General features: G+C 37.2%; 1 protein-coding gene across 1 annotated transcript in view; it reads right to left on the minus strand.

The window, feature by feature from the left end:
- The window catches only part of LOC109429485 (uncharacterized), a 54,985-nt gene extending 30,565 nt beyond the window's left edge, over positions 1-24,420 (minus strand). The window contains exon 1 of the mRNA XM_019705442.3: positions 23,909-24,420. Within this exon, the coding sequence (XP_019560987.2) occupies positions 23,909-24,099 (191 nt within the window). The 5' untranslated portion in view covers positions 24,100-24,420. The remainder of the gene's footprint in view (positions 1-23,908) is intronic.
- Between the last annotated feature and the right edge of the window lie 415 nt (positions 24,421-24,835).

Below are 24,835 nucleotides of genomic sequence, written 5' to 3' on the forward strand. Positions count from 1 at the left end.
CAGCTCGTGACTAATTCTACTAGAGCAAAACGTCATATCTAACACTTCCTCTCTAGCAGATACCATGAAGGTTGGGCGGTTGCCTTTGTTAAGTAATACAAGATCTGTACTACTTAAGTACTCCGTCAAACTGGAGCCTCTCAAGTTAATGTCTGAGCTGCCCCAGATGATATAGTGAGCATTAGCATCATTGCCAACAATTAGCGAATGGCCTTTTGAAGTGCAGTATGCGATGACTAGTTTAAAAGCATCCGTAGGGGATGGTTCATCATGCGGCAAATACACCGAACAATAGACGTATTTCCTGTTGAGGTTTCCAACAGATGCATCAATTGGCTTCTTTAGCGGTGTTGAGATAATTACATATTCAGAATCTGCATGCAAAACTGAGCCGAAATCCAAATTTTCACGAATTTTGGTGCTCGGGAACCTATTTAAAAATCAGTTTGAAGTTTGTATGGGAGCGATTTGTCGAATCACCCCTCGTCGCATTTTGTACTGGGCGGAGCTGTCAAGCAGATGCTCAGCTGTCAAAAGGTGATTTCGAAAAATCTATTTGAAATTTATTTTAGGTACCAAAATAAAGTTCAAAAAATCTGAAAAAAATCATAGTGGTTCAGAAAAAGGTGCTCTTTCGTATAAAACCAAAAAATTAATACATTTTTCTTAATTTAAAACCCCAATTGTGATAGCACATACATCTCTGGTGGTTAATTAAGAGACGAGTGTAGCAACTATTGCGTTGTTGACAAGCACACAAGCTCGAGGCATGACACGCGAGTTTGCCATTTCAAGTTTACTGAAAGTAGCAAACACCGGGTTCACAAGGTTTCCTAGATAGAAATTCCCCTTACGAAAGTAAGGTTCTTGTACCAAGGTCACTTGGGCTGTACCATTTTGCATAAGTCTGCAAAGATTGATCGTTGCTGTTTTTTTATGCTGAAGATTGATCTGAGCTATTGAAACCGTAGCCACTACCCAAACTAGGTAAGATTAAGCTCTTCGCAATAACCGCACAACAAAAAAACACCAGATCAGTATCGATTGGAAAACGCCAAAGGCGAGGATACACAGAATACATTGTGTAAATCGCATAATGCGAAACCATATCGTGAATATTTAAACTAATTGACAACATCTTCATAATCCAGCCCATATTTAGCCTCAAGTGAGACTAAAGAAGGGCAGCTGATTGTCTCGGAGAAACACAAGGTCCACTGCACCATTGCTCCGGTTAGCGCAGTAAGGGCAACATACTGTGGAGGGCGCCCTGATACTAAATTTTTCAGAGATTCTAAATCTACCCCGTTTTACGGTCACTACTCCCTCATCAAGTAGACTTTGTTCTTAATGCATTGCTGCTGCAACTGGCATTACCTACTGGTAATTACGATTTTTACGGGACCCACTTTTTCCCGAGACGTCACGTCACATGCTAGTGGTGGTGGTGGTTATGGTTCAACCACTGCCAAAAATTAAGGTAAGCATTCGTCCAACAATTCAGTCGCAGTCCATGCAGACTCAGTGCAGCATTACCGATTGGTGACCGGACGAATAACTTTTGGTGGTTACTGCTCGCGACTGGCTTTCTTTGTGCATCCGTTCGTTCGTTCGTTCGTTGGCTTTTTGGGTTACTTAATCTGTACGTGCATACGTGATGACCAGATGACCAGACTGCTATAAAACAAAACAAAGCATAAAAAAGCAGTTGCAGACTTTGGTGTCAGGAGAAAGGGTGGTCAATGAACCCGATGGGGCACCTTATTCGCGCGCCGTTGTTGAGGTATGTACCACGACAGACAGGGCCGGATGTACGGGGGGGCTGGGGGGCCCGGGCCCCGGGCCCCCACATTTTAGGGGCCCCCACAAAGACCTTTTTTGGTTATTACACGCCAACTTTTTGTTTTATATTGCTCAAATACTGTTTGAAAACGAAGAAATTTTGTTTAAGTCCTTCGCCAAGAGGCCTCCGCATCCGCTCGGGCCCCGGGCCCCCACAATCCTTAATCCGGGCCTGACGACAGACCGACAGTCGTGGTCCAAATTTTAATAAGCCCAAATTTGGATTGGAGTACATACATCGGATTGTCTGCACAGAAAAATCGGTGATTATAGACCGAGCAGGTCGCTTCATTGGGCTTCCTCCGACCAATTATTGCGTGGTATGCATTGGATTAAATGCAAGGAACGATGGTGAATACAGGTGTGTATACTTTCATTTTCGCACGGTTGAAATACGGTTTGTCCTGACGAAAATAACTAGCAATTGAAGAAGGACAAAAAATAAAACGAAGCATCCAATAAACACATTTTCGCAACAGTTTTGTCAGAACTTGATACGAAGTTATTACTTAATTTGATAAAAATTTAAAACAAATTATTGGAAATTTTTCTGTCAAATTTCCTAAAGCAAAATGTAGAAGGGTTTCCCGGTGAAAATCATACACATTTTATTACGGGGGCCAGAACGCCCGCTGATATTTTTCAGATGTTCCAGGAACATTTCCTAGATTTTATTTTTAGATGTTTTATCTCTTACATCCATCAAACCAATATCATGTTTGACATGTCAGTACTTTACCTCTACCCGGGACGTTTCACGATGAAATTGCTATTTTCTTTACTCCTGCATTGTTTCTTCTGGAGGTTATATTTTTTTAATATCTACAAAACTATCGCAACAAATCATAGCTGAACTCTTTTGAAAATAACGAATCTTCTTTTAGGATTAACTCAGAATTTTCTTCATGGTTTCCATCAACATTTTCTCCAGTAAAACACAATGGAAACCCGTCCGAAGATTTTTGAAAATGTCTACATAATGTGTTTTATGACTAACTGGAGTTTTTTTTAGTAATTCATCAATTTGTCTAAGCTTATTAGCAATTTTGAAATAGCCTGGATTTCTATTCCTCTAAGAGTAAACCTTCAGTTGTATCATCCTTGCCTGAATTGCTTTTAAAACTTTAAAAACTTTTATTTACTGCATATACTAATCTTAGAACATGATCTTATACAAATGTCAATTGACTTATTCTCGGAAGGATCCTTGACAGAATTTTTAAAGGTATTCTCGTAAAAGCCTTGAAGGAAACCCTCGAGGTGTCCTTGGAATTCCTGGATAAATTGCTAGAATGTATTCAAAAAAAAAATGTCTAGGAGGGGAAGGAAGTCCTGGGAAAATTCCTGAAAAATTTAAAGTCACAGTGACTGTAAAAGAATGACAGGGTATATTACTGAAAGAATTGCAGTACGATTTTCTGAAGAAACTCCTTTGCAGGACCTGCACGGGGTTCAATTGAAGGAATTCATGGATGGTTTCCTGAATAAATATGTGGAAGAACTCCTTAAAGATTTCTTGGGGATAATTGTGAATGAATTTATGGATGGTTTCTTGAAGAATTTCCTGACTTGTGTATCCCTCTATAATTATCTTAAAGTATAACAATACAAATCGCTGGAGGAATTCCTCTAAAAGTCCGTCAAGCAATTCAAACAATCTCCAGACTCCAGGTAATACTGGATTTTTTTTGGATGAATCCCTGAAAAAAAATGATGTAAGGATTATTGGAGAGAAGAATTTCAGAGGAAATCACTACAGGAATTCTTGGAGCAATCCATGGAAGAACTCCTGAAGCAATCCCTAAGGGAGTTCCTGGAGAAATTTCTGGAAGTATTCCTGAAAAAAAAAATCCCTGGATGGATTCCTAGAGGAATTCTTAGAGCAAATATGGGAGGAATGCTTGAAGAAATTTGAAGAAATCGCTTGAAGAATCCCGGGAGGAATTCCTAGACAAATTTCTGGAGGAATATTTGGAGAAAATTTTGGTGAATTCCTGGATGAATTTCTAGAGGAATTCCTGGATAAATCCCTGCAGCAATTTCTAAAGGAATCTCCGGAGAAATTCCTGAAGGGATTTCTGAAAGTATACCTGGAGGAATTTCTGGAGGAACTGCTAGAGAATTCTTGGAGAAATCCCTGAAAGATTTTCTGAAGGAATGAATGGAGGATTTTCTGAAGGCATCCCTGGAGAAATTCCTGAACGAATGCCAGGAGTATTCCCTGGATAAATTTCAAGAGAAATCCCTAGATGGATCCGTGAAGGAAATCCTAAAGGGATTCCTGCAGGAATACCTGGAGGAATTCCTGCAGAAATACCTGAAGGGAACTCTGGACTCTGGAGCAACTCAAAGAGAAGTTCCTGGAGCAAACCCTGGGAGAAGTCCTGAAGGAATCTGTGGATGAATTCCTGGAGACTTCTGGGAAGAACCACTGGAGAAATTTCTGAAGGAACCTCTTTAAAAATTCAAGGAGGAATCCTTAGAGAAATTTCTAAAGAAATTCTTGGAAGAATCCCTGGGGAATTCTTGTTCAAATCCCTGGAGGGATACCTGAAGCAATTTCTGAAGAAACCTCAGGAGGAATTTCTGAAGAAATTCCTAGAGGGGAATTCCCAGAGTATTTTTGGATGAATTCCAGGAGGCATTCTTGGAGGAACATCTGTATGAATCTCTGGAGGAATCATCGGAAGAATTCCTGGAAGAATCTCTGGATGAATCTTTAGAAGCATTCCTGGTGAATTCCTGGTGGAATTTCAGGAGGAAACCGTGAAATAAATCCTGGGGGAATTTCTGGAAAAATTCCTGGAAGAATTACTGAAAAAAACATTGAAAGAATTTCTGAAGGATTTCCTGGAAGAATTGCTGTAGGAATTTCTGAAGAAATGCCTGGAGGAATTTCTGCATCAATTCCAGATCAAATTCGTGGCTTAATTTCTAGAGGTATTCTGGGTGAAATCCTGGAGGAATGCCTCGAGGAATACCTGAAATAATTACTGGATAAATTCCGGAAGCAATTCCTGGGGGATTTTTTCAAACAATCCCTAGAGGATTTCCAGGGGAATTCCTGTAGAAATCCTCTAGGGAATTCCTAGTGAAATCTCAGGTGGAATTCATGCAGAAACAATGCCTGTATAAGCTCCGGGAGGAGGATTTCCGGGAAAGATTCCAGGAGAAATTTTCGTAGAAATTCCTGGAGGAATTTCTACAGGAACTCCTGGGGTATTTTTACAGTAATTCCAGGGGTAATTCCAGATGGAATTCTTAATGGTATTCCTGGAGGAGTCCCTGAATGAAATCCCTGAATGAATCCCTGGAGGAATCCCCATAGAAATCCCTGGAGGAATGCCTGGAGGTATTTCTAAAGTGATTTCAGAGCAATCGCTAAAGGAATGCCCAGAGTAACCCCTGGGAGAAATTCCTAGAGACATGCCTATAAGAGTTCCTGGAGTAAATCCTAGAGCAATGCCTAGAGGAATTCTTGAGGATTTTTTTGAAGAATCACTCGAGAGCTTTCAGGTAGAATCCCTCGAAGAATCCTGGTGGAATCTCTAGAGGAATTCTTTGAGGTTTCTCTAGAAGAATACCTGGAGGAATTTCTAGAGAAATTTCTAGATGAATTTTTAGATGAATTCCTGGACGAATCCCTATAGGATTTTTAAACCAATCCCTGAAGAAATTCACAGAGGAATCCTGGAAGAATTCTTGAAAGAATTTCTGGAGGGATCCCTGGAGGAATTCCTTCAGGAATTCGAGGAAGAAATCTCAAGATTAAATTTGAGGAAATTCCAGGAGTAGTTTCTGCAGAAATCTCAGGACGAAGTATTGAAGAAATCGCTGAAATTATTAAGGAAAAACTGGAGGAATCCTATAAAGAGTACGTAGAGGAACTCTTGGAGGAATCCCTGTAGCAGTTCCTGCAGGATTCCCTGGAGGATTTCCTGAAGAAACCTTCCTAAATCTCGCAAGCAATGCAATGCCAAGAGTAATAAGGGAATCTCTAATCATTTCTTGAAGGAGTTTCTGAAAGAATTCCAGGAGGAATTTCGAAATAAATCCCATGAAGGGTACTTGGATACATTTGAAAATAGTCCTCGAAGTAGTTCTTGAAAGAATCAGAAGGAATTCTCGGGTGAATCCCTGGAGGAATTCTTGGAGGAATTTCTGAAGAAACCCCATGAGGGATCCCGGAAGCGATCCCCTGAGGAATTTCTTAGGAATTCCCCGGGGAGTTTTCTTAGCGAATTCCTGGAACAACTTCTGTAGGAAATCCTGGATACAAAAAAAATCCGAAGAAATTTATTTCTGCAGTAATTTCTAGACGAATTGGATGTACTCCGAAAGGATTTTAGTACACATTTTTTGAGCAATTCCTGGATTATTTTTGAATAATCTCTAGTGAAGTTTTCTGAAAGATTTTCTGAAAGACATTCGATTAATTCCAGACGTAATTATTGGAGTAATCTCTAGTGGAATTCTAGAAGGAATATATTTATTTATTTATTTACCATCATCTTCAACACTAGGTTGTACAGACTGTTGCCTAACTTATAAATCTTATCCTATTACTAAAAACACTTTTGGAGACGTTAAAATCGAACACATCAGCAACTTCGTTAAATAATCTACAACTAGTGTCAAACGGATCAAAATACGCATAGTTCGTGCGATGAGCAGGAATCCACAAAAACGAACGATTACGGAGAGAACGCACAGGAGCATAAAAACATAGATTTTGTAACAAATAATTACGTTACGGGTATTTTCGGCTTTCAGTCTTCGCGTAATCATAAACGGACTTATGCTCTACACCTGACGTTTCGGCTGCATGTATTGAGCCTTTTTCGAAGGATAGATAATCACTCCGTTCAATCGTGAGTTATAATGTGTTGAACATAGTCGCACGTCATCCATTCAGTGGTTGAGTTCGATCGTTGGCGCAATTTTTAAATCTACCGGTTCACTTATATTGGGTTTTGTTTTACCTCCTACATGCAGCCGAAACGTCAGGTGTAGAGCATAAATCCGTTTATGATTACGCGAAGACTGAAAGCCGAAAATACCCGTAACATAACCACAATCACAGTCGATCCCCATACAAATAATTACAGTCAATACGGTTAACAATTAGCTCAAAGATAAACAGTCTACGTAATTTTTTCCTGCGGTCAGCTAAAGTTTCCAGGAGAATATATGGAGAAATTCCCGAAGAAATATCTTAAAGTAGTCTCGGAATCGAAAAACAATTGGGCCGAAGGGTCTCAGATTTTCATGATACTTTTTCCACAGGCAGGGCTCATGGATATATGAACAAAAAAAATTGAGGAAAATTCAAGGTCGCCTATTTTCCCGGAAAACTCATGTGGATTTTTTTTGTTTTCCCCTGATATTACTTACTTTGATAAATCATAACTCAAGTACGAAGCATCGCAGAAACAAAGTTTTTTTTTTTAAATGAAAGCAATTTTTCTCAGAAATCTAAAAACTATGAACTGGAAAAAGTTTCCCACAAAATTTTCCACAGTTGAGAAAATTCGTAAAGAAAAGCCGGAAAAAGTTCGGGCATAGACTCGTGGAAAATTTTTGAAAAAATATTTTTGAGAAGGTTATTTCATAAGCTTTAATCGCTGAAATTTTTGGAATGTACTTTTTTTTCGTTTTTGAGTTATGGCCAATTTTGTAGAAAAATGTCCAAATGTGCCATAAAAGCCTTTTCTTTGAAAAATCATAACTCAAGAACGAAGCATCGTAGAAACAAAGTTTTTGAATGAAAATGGAAGCAAATTTTCTCAGAAATCCAAAAAAATATGAAGTGGAAAAAGTTTTTCACAAAATTTTCCATCGTTGAGAAAATTCATAAAGAAAAGCCGGAAAAACTATGTCCGAACTCGTGGAAAATTTTCAGAAAAATATTTTTGGGAATGTAATTTTATAAGATTTGATCGCTGAAATTTTTGGAATGTACTTTTTTCTCGTTACTGAGTTATGGTCAATTATGTGAAAATGACCATGTAAGCCTATATTATATGGTCATTTTTCACAAAATTTCCCATAACTCAGGAACGAAAATTAAGTGCATTCCAAAAAAATTCAGCGATTAAAGCTTATGAAAATACCTTCTCAAAAATATTTTATTTAAAATTTTCCACGAGTTCGGACATAGTTTTTCAGGCTGTTCTTTATAAATTTTCTCAACGGTGAAAAATTTTGTGGAAAACTTTTTCCATTTCATATTTTTTTATTTTTGATTCCTGAGAAAATTTGCTTTCATTTCCATTAAAAAACTTTGTTTCTACGATGCTTTGTTCTTGAGTTATTATTTTTCAAAGAGGCACATTTGGACATTTTTCAACAAAATTGGCCATAACTCAAAAACGAAAAAAAAATGCATTCCAAAAATTTTCAGCGATTAAAACTTAAAAAATAACCTCCTCAAAAATATTTTTTCGAAAATATTTCACCAGTTCGGGCATAGTTTTTCCGGCTTTTCTTTACGAATTTTCTCGACTGTGGAAACTTTTGTGGGAAACTTTTTCCAGTTCATATTTTTTTTGGATTTCTGAGAAAATATGCTTTTATTTTCTAAAAAAAACTTTGTTTCTACGATGCTTCGTTTAAGTAAGTAGTAAGGGGCTGTCCATTAATTACGTAAGGGTTTATGGGGGGAGGGGGGATTGGAAAATCTTACCCGCCATACAAAAATATTTAGAATTTCATACAAAAAATCTTACAAGGGGGGGTGGGGGTGTCGAAAAATCGGAAAAATTGCCTTACGTAATAGATGGACAGTCCCTAAGTAGTGTCAGGGGAAAACAAAAATATTCCACCTGAGTTTTCCGGGAAAATAAGCGACCCTGAATTTTCCTCAAATTTTTTTGTTCATATATCCATGAGCCCTGCCTGTGGAAAAAGTTTCATGAAAATCTAAGACCCTTCGGCCCAAAGCCGTACGGTAATAAAAAAATCCCCTATTGTAACCCCTAAGGGTAATGTAGAGTTTTCAGTTTTATTTTTCACCTGGCTAAAATATCGAAGTAATTTGCTTTTTTTTGTAAAATTCTGAATAGGTACATAATTTAAATTTAAAAAGAATTTTTTCAAACAGGTTTTCAGATAAATTTGCATCGAGGGAAATCAAGAATAGAATTTAGAATTTATTCTATAATTTTATTTTGAAGTAAAAACATAACATGAATAGCTGGCAGACATACAAGCTACCAGAGAATTAATCGAAGCAAAATTATTGAAATTCCTCAAGCAGTTAGTGGGGAATGATAAAGAAATCCAAACAGATTCTAATGTAAATAATTCCGAAATCATGAAATACCGAAATAATACTAACAGAACCAAATAATGTAATTAAAAAAAAACTGGTATACTGCTCTGGGGCAACATAAGAAATGATAGCAATGCTGAACAAATGTTGAGAAGATGTTTAGTAAGTATGTAGAAATTAGTGAGCCATTTTTATGAAAATACATAATTGCATTTTTGGCAAATTTCGTATTGTCTATGGCGTTTTCTGTACCTACGCAGTGCTTTAGAAAAAAAATGAAAAATATTCTCCATTTATCAACTTTTCCTTCAACATTGTTCATAAAAAATAATTATCTTTTCTATTAGTTTGGGTCAATGTCTGAGCCTAGTAAAAGCGATCAGACTTACTCCGCTTTACGGTACATTTGCATGAATTATAGCAACGATCAAAATGTTTATTTCTGAACAAATTTAATATTGATTGACGACCTAATTGCTGTAAACAAATGATAAGACGGTTCCATTTAAAAGCCATAGAGGAATAGGTACCATCACCAATATTTCCGCATTCCGGTTAATCTGCGCATTCATTGGGAGCTTTTAATCTCAGTGCCTCCAAATATTGCGCGCAAAAATAACCCTAGAAATTGAATGATGAATCCAAATATAGCAGCAATACAATAGATTATCACCGATCGTACATATGCGAATCGAATTCAAAACAAAAAGTTCACCGCGAATAAAGAGGAGACTCGATCGGAGGTGGAGGAGAAGTACGCGATCAAAGAGGGGACGGCGGCCGCGGATGGCAAGAGGCGCAGGTCATTAAACCCGAATCAGCTGGCCGGAATCGATTTGAATGTGCATTGCATATATGTACGTCGACGGTGCTTTCGTCGTACCTCCTCGTCCGCGGTTCGGGAGAAACTTTTTGCCACTTAGTATAGGTCAGTTTCGGCGTGACTTGGTGGTGATGTTGCTGTTCGTCGGTTATCGCACATCTGCAACATCATCATCATCATCAGGCATCAGGCCGGCTCGTCGCCGTTACTGTCCTGGACATTGGTTGCTGTATGTATTATTAATTTGCGGTTTTCTGACTTTGTAAACAGCGTGTCAATAGGGGGAATATATTTAACGGTTCTTTTATATTCTTCGTAAAAGTGTTAAAAAGAAACAGAAACATTGTATTTCTTCTTATTTCTGGAATCACGTCCCAACTGGTATAGATGTGAGTTGGTGCTTTATGAACTCACAGCATTTTTTGTCAATTATTGCACAGAGGCGCGTCCCTAGGCTGGTCCAACGCAATACCAACAATTGAAAAGGCCACATCAACATTGCGTAAACAAACACGTTTCTGTCGACTTAGGGCCTTCTGGGATCCACCCACGCATCTCACCACCATTAACAGAAAGCTTGATGTTTCCGCTTTCTGTTAGTGGTGGTAAGGTGTGTGGGTGAAGTTCAAAAGGCCTCAAGTCGATAGAAACATGTTTGTTTACAAAATGTTGTTGTGGCCTTTTCAATTGTTGGTCTTGAACTTTATCTAATCTAATCTAATCTAATCTAACACAGCCGCAGCCAGAACGAGAAAGCATCATAGAAAAAAGAAAAGGGTAAGAATACGCCTAATTTTGTTTGTTATCAATATTGATGCTTGCAGCATATAAAGAATGTGACACAAGCGTCAAAGCGACCGGACCTGCTTCTTCGGTAATCGAAGATGATTCTTTGATATGGTTTGAGATCAAGTTATCAAATTAAATCTCAAATCATCTTTTAAATCTGCAGGGAAGAAATGATGTGTAGACATACCGTACCAAATGATCCAAGTTATTTGTAATATGTACTTGAATGAAAGTTTAACGTAAGACATGAAACGAACTCATCAAAGTTTTCTGGTCCCAACTGGAACAGTGCGAACCACTGTGCTTTTTGTCAGATTTTTTTTAGATTTCTACCAGATACACTCCCGATCAAAAGTTTGGGGTCACCCCCTCAAAAACATGTAATTTTTTTAGGCCCATATCTTCGCCAATTTGAGTCCGACCCTAGGTTTCATTCAAAAATTAATAAGTCAAAGAAACTTTGAACATGATTTAAAAGAAACTTTTTCAAAAAAAATTGTATGTAAGCTTAACCTTAACCCAAAGTTGGCAAATTTTCTAAAAAAATCAATATAAACTTACAGCAGTGTCGCTAGAAATTGGGTCGACCAAATTTTAAGATGAGAGCGGTAATATGAGCCATTTTCTATTAGCTTTCAACTGCTTTTTACAGAACTTAGCTGAAAAATCTAGAAAAAAAAGTTATTAAGTAAATTAACTCTTCATGTCATCGACCAAAAGTTTGGGGTCACCCCTCAATATGATGTATCAGCCAAAAGTTTGGGGTCACTTTCATAAAACATGGAAAAGTGTGTTGTGGAGCGGACCTGGTGTGATGGTTAGAACACTTGACTATCACGCCGAGGACTTGGGATCGAATCCCACTCCCGACAAACTCGCAAAATGTGAGTTCTTCCTTCGGAAGGGAAGTAAAGCGTGGGTCCCGAGATGAACTAGGCTAGGGCGAAAAATCTCGTTAATAGATAAAAAAAAAAATGGAAAAGTGATTTGATGATATCTTCGTCATCTATAGTTCATTTTTAATTCTTTTTGGCTCATTTCAAAGATAATTAACTAAATTTACGTTTGATGTCTTTAATTTAACGTATTTAACGATTTTCATATATAAAAATGTTATGCAAAGTTAACACATTTCACCACAGCAAAAAATGAGGCAATTTTACGTTAAGTTTTAGTATGTAATTTTCAACAAATATGTGTGGTTCAATGTCTATGCAGTAAGTATCATTCATTTTGTTTCAAAAAAGCCAAGAAGAATTAAAATTGAATGAAAGATGAAAAAGATATCAACAAATCACTTTTCCATGTTTTACGATAGTGACCCCAAACTTTTGGCCGATGACATCAAGGATTAATTTACTTAATAACTTTTTTTTTCTAGATTTTTTAGCTAAGTTCTGTAAAAAGCAGTTGAAAGCTAATAGAAAATGGGTTACATTACCGCTCTCATCATAAAATTTGGTCGACCCAACTTCCAGCGACACTGCCGTAAGTTTATATTCATTTTTTAGAAAATTTAGTAACTTTGGGTTAAGTTTACATACATTTTTTTTTTTGAAAAAGTTTCTTTTAAATCATGTTCAAAGTTTCTTTGATTTATTATCTTTTGAATGAGACCTGGGGTTTTGAAATCGGACGAAAATTGGCGAAGATATGGACCTAAAAAAATGACATGTTTTCGGGAGGGTGACCCCAAACTTTTGATCGGGAGTGTATTTGTCCGAATCCCATTAAACATCCATGCAATGAAGTACAACTCGCGCCGTTAAGACAGCTTGAAACTTGCAAGCGTTGCAACTGCACTGATATCAGTTTTCACCAGTACAATCGTACGGAAAGTCTTTTGATACATTGTATCGTAAGAATAAGTGCACCCACCTGATCGAGAAAACGTGTATGAACCCAGTCGGCGGTCAGAGTCTTATCGGTTGAATTTACTTTAGCGTCTATCAAACAAAAAAAACGCCAAAAATTGATAACAGGTTGGTGGCAGACAGTTTTTCGTTCCGAAGGCTTCTGAGAAACACAAAAATCTCTGGGAAGCACAGAGCATCGAGAAACGCCCAGACTTCATAGTGTAGCTATAGATGGAAAACAAGTTGTGAATCACGAACGAGTTCTAAGCGCCACGCGTATCGGCATCTCGGTGGCTGCAGCTTAATTGCATACAGATGGCGGCGGCAGGATCGGGGTGGTGGCGATGCAAATCTAATGCGATTCGATACAGTGAACTTAACGTTCTTCGATGTGTGCCTCGCGTAATGGGAGTAGGCACTGACTGGTGTCGAATGCATATCGCTGAGCTTGACACGCCCCACAGTGTGATAAGTATTCGTTATCGAATAAATGGATCCGGTGACGATGACCGTTCCGGAGCGCGAAATCATCGATAACTAGTTGAAACTAGCGCTGGGTGAACGAAATGGTTTATGCAATGTTGTATAATCTGAAATGGCTATGATTGGGATTGTTTTTGAGTTTTTGATAACAAAAAAAACATGGACACGTTCAATTCTTCCAGAGAGATACAGGGGATACTCAAAATAACTGGGATAGGTAAAATTTTCACTTTTCAAAAAATGTTCAACTCGCTGTAACTTTTCGAAAAATGCATCAAATATTCTCAAATTTTTACTGTAAGTTCATCAACTAGTTGTGTATCAGTGGTCAAAATTAGGAAAAGATCGAGCCATTCTACACGAAGTTATAAATGTTCTAGAAAAAGTTATAATTATCCGATAGTTAACTTTGAGCTATTATATCTCCGGATTCAATGAACCGAATGCAATGAAATTATGATCATTTATGACTTATATAATAAGCTAATAAAAACATTTGACTAAACTTAAAATTCTTTACACGGAAGAAAATTATTATGATTGGATTATTTTTCTAATATACCACCAATTTATCCAAAACTTCATCATCGTTTCAAAATTCGAGATAGTAATTATAGTTCATTTAAATTCCCTCTAATTGACTTCAATATGAATATGTTTTGAAAGGAAGTAACAAAATAATCGGCATTAAATTGAAAAAGTAATGGGATGCATATGAAAAATAGATAAATTAACTAAAAAAACATACATTTATTCTAACCGCCATAACTTTTTTTCTTCTTAATAATTTCAAATTAAGTAAACTGTTTTTCAAAGTTCATTATAGTAGTCATAAATGATCAAAATTTCATTGCATTCGGTTAATTGAATCCGGAGATATAACAGCTTAAAGTTAGCCATCGGATAATTATACCTTTTTCTAGAATCTTTATAACTTCGTGTAGAATGGTCCGATTTTTCCCAAATTTTGACCACTGATACACAACTAGTTGATGAACTTACAGTAAAAATTTGAGCATATTTGATGCCCTTTTCAAAAAGTTACAACGAGTTGAACATTTTTTAAAAATTGAAAATTTTACCTGTCCCAGTTATTTTGAGTATCCCCTGTATTTGCTCTTTGAAGGAAACACGACACTTGACAATGGACTAGCATGCAACGCCCAGTAGCACAGCCGAAAACTTTTCCTAACAGCTGCGGCGGGAATCGAACCCGCACTCCCCAGCACAACTCGCACGACCACGAAGCCACTCAAAGTAATAGGTTTGAGAGATGGAAATCTGTACCGACTCATCCCCATGGACTGTGTACTATTGTATTTTAAATTCTTCTACAATCACTTTTAACATACTTGAAATGATATTTAAAAAAAAATCGTTACAACTTTTCAAACGTTAGTCCTATGTATTGCTTTATTACGCGATATGTGAGTTACTTTTAATCCGGGAATGGTAATGAAACCACGCTAACACTGTATACAGCAAGCGTGATTTTCTAGCGGTGCGTGGACTCTTAGAGCTCTATCGTCAACTATATACGTGAGCGATTGCAATAATTGGCAGCAACTCTAAGCGATATCCGGAATCACAAGATGTTAAGGGAGTTCCAGAGGGTTTCAGAGCATTTCAGGTGGTCCCAGGAAGTCTTAGGGGCGTTTCAGGTGGTTCAGGCCTCCGGAGTGCTTCAGGGGCGTTTCAGGGAGTCTCAAGGGGACTCAGGGAAGTTTCAGGGGGTTTCAGAAACGATTCAGGGAGTTTTAGGCCCTGAAGCTCCCTGAATCCCTATGAAGCCCCCCCTCCCTTAAAACTCTTGGAACTACTTTGACAGGGCTTAAATCCCTCCAATCCCAACCCTCTGAAGCTCCCTGAAATCCCCCTGGAATGCCTCTGAATGGTACCTAAAGCTCCTTGAAACAACCTTAAGCTCTCATAAATTCTTCTGGAGTTTCCCAAAACACACCTGAAACGTCTTCTTTCTTGGCTCTCCTAAAACCCCATGAAACTCTCTTGGCCTTGCTTTCTACCCCCAGGACACAAAATCTTTGCTCTAGAATTAAGTTCCCTCATTTAAAGTGCTGACTCAATTTATGCACAGCACTTACTCGTTTTATGCACTGTTTGAATTCATGCCCAATTTTATTTTGTGCACACAGTAAATAATTTTGTAATATTCACAGCTGTAATTTCTGACAATGTATCCATTTACGAACGTAATTTAACTTGTACACATCTTTTCCACAAAATTGTTACACTCACCAAGTATACTCTGATTGGTTGCATTAGATGCGATCAAACCCATTTAACCAGATACGCAGAACCAGTTACAAATGTACCGTATACGACCTCGTATTCTTAAAAATTATCGAAAGGAGATGCGTTCACTTCTTAGAAGACCAGTGTACGAATCCTGCCCATTTTTTCGATCCGGTCCTAGCGATTGTTAGACACTTTTAGGCTACGGCGACTGATTGATACTAATGACAATCTGTCAGAGTCAACCAGTTTTAGCATTGATAGAAGCAATAAACTCTTGCTCATCCCCTAAGATTTCTTTCTAGATGCTAGGTTACGACTGTATCTTACATCCTAATACAGCAGGTATACCATAGTGTTATTATTACACCAGATATATAACAAAAGACGTCTAAATTGGAACGTCGCTTACGTCACTTTGCAAAATTACGGCAGCTTCTTAAAGAGTAGCTGTTTCACGTGTTTTTTTTTACATTTGAACGTTATTATGATGTTTCTCATAGCAAAATATGAATACTATTGAATCATTATGAATAATGAACATATATATCACTTACGAATGTACAGATATTAATTTACATTTTAGATTGTTTTAGCTGGGGTCAACAAAAATTCTGAAAAACCTTATCAACAGTAGTTCGTTTAGGAAAATGTGTAAAATATGTATCTACAGAAGTAATTGAGGATTTTTTCCTACAAATTAATATTAACTTAACAAGAAGTACTTTAAACAATTAGCTTTTTTTCTAATCCTCCTCCAATAAAGCAAAATTCAGACTATCCCATAAAGTGCCCTCTTATCTAAACTTTCGGTCAGAGCTGTAGCGTGCGGTTGGCCAGGTAAGCCATGTGAGCCATAAGCCAATGGGACGGCTTTTGAACGAACCATTTATACTGTATGCTTGTGTGTTTTTGCATGTATTGAAAAATTAGCAATATTTGTTATAGGTTTTTTTTTGTATTTTCCATAATTTTTCCTAGAAATACATTTACAATTTTTATCGTTTTTTTTTTTTAATTTTCATTTTGCGCACAAGTTTCGAAAGACAAACATGTGCTGCATGGAATATAACAATCGAGAGTCTTAGATCCGTATACCTTCAAATTTATTATACCAAATTAAGATGATGTGTAGCTGGTGTAACTATACACAGAACACCAAAGTTAAGCGCCGATGAATGTAATAAAGCCTGTATCCGCAATAATCGGGACACAGAAATACAGCTGTAGCTCTGTAATAGATACATTACAGTTGTTCAAATTCGGCCTCATAACATCTTAAGATGTGTTAATTTCACCTACAAAATTCCATGTGAATCGGTGCAGTACTTTTTGTTGTAGCAATGAAAGAGTAGACTGTGCGCCATTGAATTTTGTACAGCCCCTAGTTTTGCTTGTCAGCGCTGTAACTTTTGAATTTGGCAAAGGTAATGGCTGAAATATTGAACACAAACCTCCTAATCTAAATTCGTTGCAAAGGCAAAATTTCAAAAAAATCGATGCACTATCAACAATTTTATAGTTGAAACATGTATTGGGACTAAACGTGATTTTAGCCCCTCAGACAGCAACTAGTCAGCACCCTTTATTTTTTCGATTGTACTATTGAAAGCACTACACCAATAATCATAAAATTTTGCAGACATAACATACACATAATCAACTACTTTCTGTGAAAATTTCATGAAAATTGGCAGATAAATACAAAAGTTATGCATAAGCAAACATTGCACATGAAAAAAACGACAAATTTTCACTTACACTCACCCCTATCAACACCTGTAGCTTTCAAACCAATTAATAAAAGTGGATGAAAGTGCAAGAAAGTGTCTCTATAAGTATTATAACTGCTAACAAAATTTCATAATTATCATCACAGAACTTTTAACTGTAGCGTAAAAGAACCATCTACTATGCGAATGAAAATTGGTCATGATTGTACAAAATGCTTTAAACCACGTCTGTTTGTATTTTATCCACAATTATAAGTAATGCATCGATTTTAATGAAATTTGGCACAGATAATAAACATACACCAAAGAGTTCCCAGTCAATTATTTGGCCAATTTTACCGATTCATTTCAGAGCTGCAGCCGTACTTCTGTGTCCCGATTATTGCGGATACAGGCTTTAGTTGATTAAGATACCAATGAAGATTATTAACAAAATTTAAAAAAACATGAGCTAGAAATCATAGATTTAGAACACTTGCTTAACCTCCTAATTTGACAATATCGAGAGTAAACGGCTTTTATTAACTGTAGGAGCGGACTTGGTGTGATGGTTTAAATACTTGACTATAACGCCGAGGACCTGGGATCGAATCCCACTCCCGACATACTCACAAAAATATGAGTTCTTCCTTCGGAAGTAAAGCGTGGGTCCCGAGATAAGCTAGCCTAGGGCTAAAAATCTCGTTAATACAGATAAAAAAAATACTAACTGTAACCGTACCTTTGTAATTCAAATTTCGCCATTTGTGGTCTTCCACTAATTATAATTTGTTCCATAGCGTATCAACCGCTGTTTACTTCTTTCTGAGCCAAATTAAGCATGGCAAATCTCGTGCCCTGTAGCTTTTGACAACCTCTTTTTGCACTATACAAATGTGGGATGGTCTACTACCATATAATTTATACAGGTTGTTTTGATTACAATTTTTTCTGATAGTGGTAGATTGGTTGCACTGAAAATAGCTATCAACTCAGATCTTCTTGAGAAATATTCCGAATAAATTGAAACATATTGAAAACTTCAGAATAAACCTTAGGTAAGCACTTGTTGAAAAGTTCTGCAAAATTTGCATCAATTTATAATAAGAAAAAAAAAATGAAGACTTCTAAGGATTCAACTGAAACTTAAAACTCCAGGAAGTATTTTTGTTTTCTTCTGAAATCTAGATTGAAAAAAAGCAACAAATAATGCTGTAAGAATTGCAAATGAATTTTAAATCTATTGTCTATAATCTGCTGGACAAAGTCAAATTGAAGAATTTCACACCAACTCGTCTTGGGAGTTGGCAGCGCCCTCGTTGTGAATATAATGGAAATTGAATGACTTTAACTCTGGCAGTCTAGATGATTTTTAGTTGCAAAAACGTCCAAAAAGTCTAAATAACCATACCCGTTAAATTTAATTGGATTCTGAAGGGATGCTGGGTCCATTACTGTATGAGTTTGCGAGAATCACGATAAAAAATGACACTAGGTTTTTTTCTTTTTTATGTAGGTAAATTGTCTTTCTTGACGAAAAATGGGCTTTAAATTTTGAAATACTTCTTTCAGGGTGTAAAATATCTATATATATATAAATGAGTTTGAAGTTCCTTTGAGGCAACAAAACTCAAGAACGGGTGAACCGATCAGCATGACTCTTGCACGGTTCGGTTCGTATTCATGGTGGCTGTGTTTATATGTACAAAAAGCTACGAAAATCAACCAGAAAAGTAAGAAAATTGATAAAGCTCTGATTTTTCATGAGCTGGGAAGGAAATCAACACGATCAAAAATGAAACCAATCTAGAGTGCGGTGCTTTTTTGAGCTCCACAGTTGTCAAATCACCACAAGACGGCAAGACAAAGTTTGCCGGGACAGCTAGTTTAAAATAAAAGTTGGCGTGAAATTCATCAATATATAAAGTATACTTTAATATAAAAATGAATGATATAAAATGAGTGAAATGAATGAGTGTCTTGAGAATTTTTCCAAAATCCAACGGAAGAAATCCATATTCATTGATACTTAAAATTTATCATGAAAAATTTTAAAAAATCTGAAAAAAGTCCAGAATTGTAGAGTGAGCGAACTTTGCTGGTTCCTAATCAATATGAGTTTCCAGCAGTGCAAGATTCCAATGAACCAAAAGTGTGAGTCAGTGATCTCCAACTTGGGGCCATGGGCCACCTGAATGTCTTTTTTGGCTGCTGTAGATTGCACATGTATTTTTATCGAAAATCCTTGCAAGATAGTGTCCACATTTGGTTCATCCCATGTATACTTTAGTTATAATTCAGAATGAAAAAAAACCTGGTTCTTATATACCTGATTACACCATCGGGATATACCATTTCTTCATTTTTTAAGTTTTGATTTCTTGTAAAAGGTTCAAGGTATCACTTTTTTTTTCTTGGTGGAAAAAGTGTATAAGTTTTCTGGAAACCATTTTTATCAAAGCCAAGTTAAAAATAATAATAAAAAAACAACATTACTCACAAAAAAAAAACAGAAGACCGCAATACTTCATCTTACTGTGTAAACCGATTTATGCAGAAAAAAACGTTATTGTGTAGAAAAAAATCATAAACCATGAATGAGGAAATTCATCCAGTTTATAAAAAATGTCACTCAATTAGCATTGGGCAATTTTGAATCGATGTTGGCAGCATCGATGTTTTTGTTCCGATTAATCGATTTTTTGAAGCCTCACGAAATCGACCGAATCGATTTTTTACATTCGATTTTTCTTTCGATTCAAAACTATAAAATTTCTTTTTACACCCTTTCTTTTTTCCCCTTCCAAGGGTGATATCCCTTTCAGGATTATAAGTAATTTCTGGATGATCAATTAATCAGAATTATCAATTATTGAAGAATCTCTCACGAGATTCTGGGCAGAGTTCTCTTGAGGAATTGGGATTTTAAAGAATTCCTCGCATAGATTTTGCGATTCTTGATTATAGGAAGATTCTGTTGAGATACTGGTGTAATAATTTAAAGTTTTCTAGAAGAATCACTCTTCAGAGTTCAGGAACAATCTTTTTTAGGAATTTAGGGGAGTCCTTTCAAAGATTCTAGGCAATGTCTTTCAGGAATCTGCGGTAATTTTTCTGTTTTATGTGGGAATACTTCTCAAAATTGTTCTCTCGATGCTGGAGAAGTCCATTCTAGAAGTTTTCGTAATCCCTTCCAGGGAGAATCCACATCAGATTTTCGGAAAAATCCCTCTTAGGCTTCTAGATATATTTCTCTCAAGAATCTGGAAGATCCCCTCTTATGATCCCTCTCAGGATTCTGGAGGAATCACTCGTAGAATTCTAGAGAATACCTCTCGGTATTATGGAAGACTTATTCGCAGTATTCTAAAGGATTCCATCCAGAATTTAAAAGGAATCCTGGGAGAATACTTAAAAGGATTCTTCTCAAGTTCCTGGGGAAATCCCATCTTCCAGAATTCTGTGAGAGTATATCTCAGGTTTCTTTGGCAAACTCGACCAGTATTTTGAAGGAACCTTTGTCAGATTTCTGGAATGCTTCTCAGCGTTCTAAGCTACGCTTTTTAGGATGCTGGGTCATTTCTTTTAAGTTTCTTGTGGAATTCATCTTAGAATTCCGAAAATCTTTTTTGTTTTGTGGGAATCTCTCTCACAATTCTAGATGAATTTATCTCAAGAATGTGAAAGAAAAGCTCTTGGATATCCTTTCATGATTTTGGGAGGATTCATCTTTGGATTCTAGAATAATCTATTAACGAATCTGGAACATTTTGAGAGAATCTCAAGGGAAAGCTTCTCTTAGGATTCTGAGACTATCTATCACAGGATTCTGGGAGAATTCCGTCTCCCGTGGGAGACAATTCGTTTCTCTCGGGATTCCAGGAAAATGATTAATAGAAATCAGAGTGAATTCCTTCAAAGATTCCGGAAGATTCTTGTTTTCTTTTCTAGATAATGTCACTCAGGATTCTCTCTAATAATTCTAGAGGAACTCCTTTCAGAATTCTGAAGAAGTATCTTTAAATATTCTGGTGGAATTTCTCTCAGCAGTCTGCGGGAATTTATCTCAGTACTATATGGCATTACTTCTCAAAGTTCTGGGGATTTTTCTTTCGATCCATAAATATTAAATTTATTTTTTTTTCAGAATGGACTTTTTTAGCGTTATATTCATTTTCGAATCAGAGTCACGAAGTGTTCTAACATTTTGATATTGAATTTATTATACGAATCAAAATAAAAGGGTCACCACATGGCCGGATGATATGATGACTGTTGCGACTGCACGTGGCATTTGAACTGCGATTAAATTTTGTTCATCATTGAAGGCCTTGGAAAGTAGTCGCCACAATTTTGTTTTCCTTGCAACGCACAATATTTAGAAAAATAATGCAGCAAACGAATTATTTAATAGTTTTGTAATATTTTATAATAACGAATCGATGTGAAAACATCGATTCAAAGCATTCGATTAACTCGATGAATCGATTCTTCTGATCCGATTCGAATCGATTCACAAAAATCGATGTCTCAGCCAGATTTGCCCAATGCTCTCAATGCCCCAAAATGTTTTTTTAACCTTTTGATTCCATATCTTGTCTCGCCAAGACGTTGAAAATAAAGAAATAATATTTGAAAAAAAAAACTTTTGAAAAAAATCCTGGAAAAATTGTGGAAAGTAACCCGAGAGGAATCCCTGGATTAATTCTGAGAAAAATCCTTGTGAGAATTCCTTGCATCAATTTTTGACATATACTCTAGGAGCAATCCCCGGAAGAGTTTCGAAAAGAAATTTCTAGAAGAACTGCTTCAAAAACTCCAGGAATTTTGGGGAATGCCTAGAAGAATATTGATACTCAGGATTTTTTTTGATTTATTCATAAAAAAAAAGTATTTGCTAAAGGATCCCCAAAATAAATAGTCGGAGGAACATCGGTGAAAACCGTTTTGGAATCACTAGAGGTTTTCCAAAAGGTATCTCGGGAAGCATCTCTATTATAATTTCTGGAGAACTCTAGATAGAAATGCTGAGCTAAACTCTTGAAATAATTACTATAATAATTCTGGAATAAACCATTCGAAGAATCCTTGTAGGAATCCATAGAAGAATTTGAGGCTCTGGGAAATTCCCGACAGAAATACATGGTTTTGGCAATAATGTCATTCAAGAAAATTAAATTTATTCAGGAACTTAAATAAGGGATTTCATCAGATGAAATGGTTTGTATAGTATGTATTCTATTTTTTTTTCTTCTAAAAATTGTTTGAAATTCTTCTGAAACTCTGCCAAGTAAGTCATTTGGTTTTACTCATTTTCATATCAGTCACTTGCTAACTATTTGATAATTTAGTTATTTTAAATTAAAGCCTAAGTGACTGTACATTTTTGAATATTTAAGTGCACAGGGAAAAGATCTTACAACAGGGGATTCAAAGATTTCTACGGAATCCCATCAAAATTTCCTCCTCTGTATGAACACAATAAGATTCAACAAAAAAAATATCATCAGAATCTTCACTTCAATCTCAAAATTATTATTTTTTTCGGCATCACACCGAAATATCAATAATATTTAGTCCATAACTCCCGAGTAATTGATAATGCAACATTATCAGTGGTGTGGGCTCGGATTCAGTTTGGCTATTCATTTTTTTTCTCTCTTTTTACTGTCTCAGACCTTTTGATTTGAAAAGGGCCCATATAGCCGAGTCGGTAAACGCACGGGTATTCAGCATGACCATGCTGAGGGTGACGGGTTCGATTCCCGCTCGGTCCAGGATCTTTTCGTAAAGGAAATTTTCTTGACTTCCTTGGGCATAGAGTATCTTCGTGCCTGCCACATGAAATACACATGCAAAATGGTCATTGGCAGAGGAAGCTCTCAGTTAATAACTGTGGAAGTGCTCATAGAACACTAAGCTGAGAAGCAGGTTTTGTCCCAGTGAGGACGTTACGCCAAGAAGAAGAAGAAGAAGAAGAAGAAGAAGAACCTTTTGATTCATGAAGCAATCTAATATTCATGTTTTCTCAGTGCTAACCAGCGTATTCTCAAGAAAATCTCTGAAAAAATTTCATCGATGTTCAATATACTTTCCCCACAATTCCAGTAACAATCTACTGGTTTGATGCAAAAATTATTAAGAACTATATAATCTTTGCACACTTTGATTCGTTTTCTAAGTTCCCATCAAATATCTGCCTGAATAAAATCTGATCGTTAGTCTACTTCAGAATCACATCAATCTAAAAAATATCATCGTCGTTTAATCCTAATTACCTTCTAAAGTTCTTCTTAATAAAATTTCTTTTCAATATGTACTTCCCAAAATCTGATCAGAATTATCTCTGGTCCAAATCCCATAATTACAACTTCACCTTTACTTCACGAAAACACTATTTGAGTTTCTCTGAAATCCTGTAGAGCTCTCATCAAAACTCACCAGGCACCGAAGTTTCTTCAAGCATTCCACTGATAGAATATATTGCAACATTTTCCGTGATACTAGTTTTAAAGAACTCCCCCGGAATCCAAGCCGCAATCGCAACAGATTTTTCTCCTGCTTCTAACTAACATAACTGTGCAGATACATTTTGCCCGAGACAAACAAGGGAATGTACTTTAGGATAAGATCCCAAACAGTCCGTGAATCGAACCCAAGCACCTTCTACATGATATTGCTAATCAACACCGAGTTTGCCACAGACTGACAAAGCTCTCATAAATACCATTATCAGGTACAACATTGACATTGAACTGAATCACCACCGCAATTCCACCAAAAATCCCAAGATCAACAAATTCTCATCTCGCGAATCACATGAACTGGTTGCTCATAGCAAAACTGCACTAAGTTACGTTCGCCGGTCGGTACTTACCCATCGCCATTATTGTTGCGGCAATCTTCGACGTCCTTCTCATCCGGTGAAATCACAATCCGATACACATCACCTGAATAGCTATCCCCATTGCGGGAACCACTAGATATGTCGAACTTAGGATTCTTGATCCCCCGGGAGGTCGCATACTCCTTGATCGCTTCCGTAACATTTCGCGGTAACACTGACATTCTTCCCACAGTTTCCGTTCACAGTTCAAACCCCAAAGTTCTTACAAACACTTCAGTTCAAATGCACCCTAATATATCTCACTCGACTGGCGCGGCGGCGGGCTCCCAAACTAAGCAAACGGCACACTAAACTAGTGGTGCGAAACCCCAGCACGACATGACTCAGACGACTTGCGCTGCTCTACTGGCAGAAATCGCGTGAATTCGCCGATATTTAATAATGTGGGTACGGCACGGCACCGCGCGGCTTCTTCTGCCAAACAACAAATGGCACAACAAACCGAACCGCATCGGACACCGCACACCGGGCGCCGTGCGCGCGAGAGCCACCGCTGCTGCTGCTCAGTGGACGTCGCGTCGTGAATCAGAGCGCGCGCGAGGAGGCGGTGAAGTGCTCGAACTTGTGCTGAGGTGGCTGTACCGAAGATCAAGCGTCTCCACCGACGACGACCGGGTGGCTCGGTTTTGTTCAGTGTGTGAAGACGTTGGGGCAAGTCGTTTGGCTTGGTGTTTCACGGAAAAGTATATAAGCAAAATGCACACGCCATGTGAATGTGGTAGATTTGGCGAATGGTCAGAGCATTCTCTCGCTCTTCTCAGCGAGAAATTGCGCGGCTGATTTAATGAATGAACGGCGGTCCAAGAAAGAGACAACCAAACACGTGTTGATCCACCTTTCTGATCATTAGCCTGGGTAGCAGATGCTCACTTCTCACATGTGATAGTAAAATTTAAG

The sequence above is a fragment of the Aedes albopictus genome, chromosome 3, assembly GCF_035046485.1.
Source record: "Aedes albopictus strain Foshan chromosome 3, AalbF5, whole genome shotgun sequence".
Classification (NCBI taxonomy): Eukaryota; Metazoa; Arthropoda; class Insecta; order Diptera; family Culicidae; genus Aedes; species Aedes albopictus.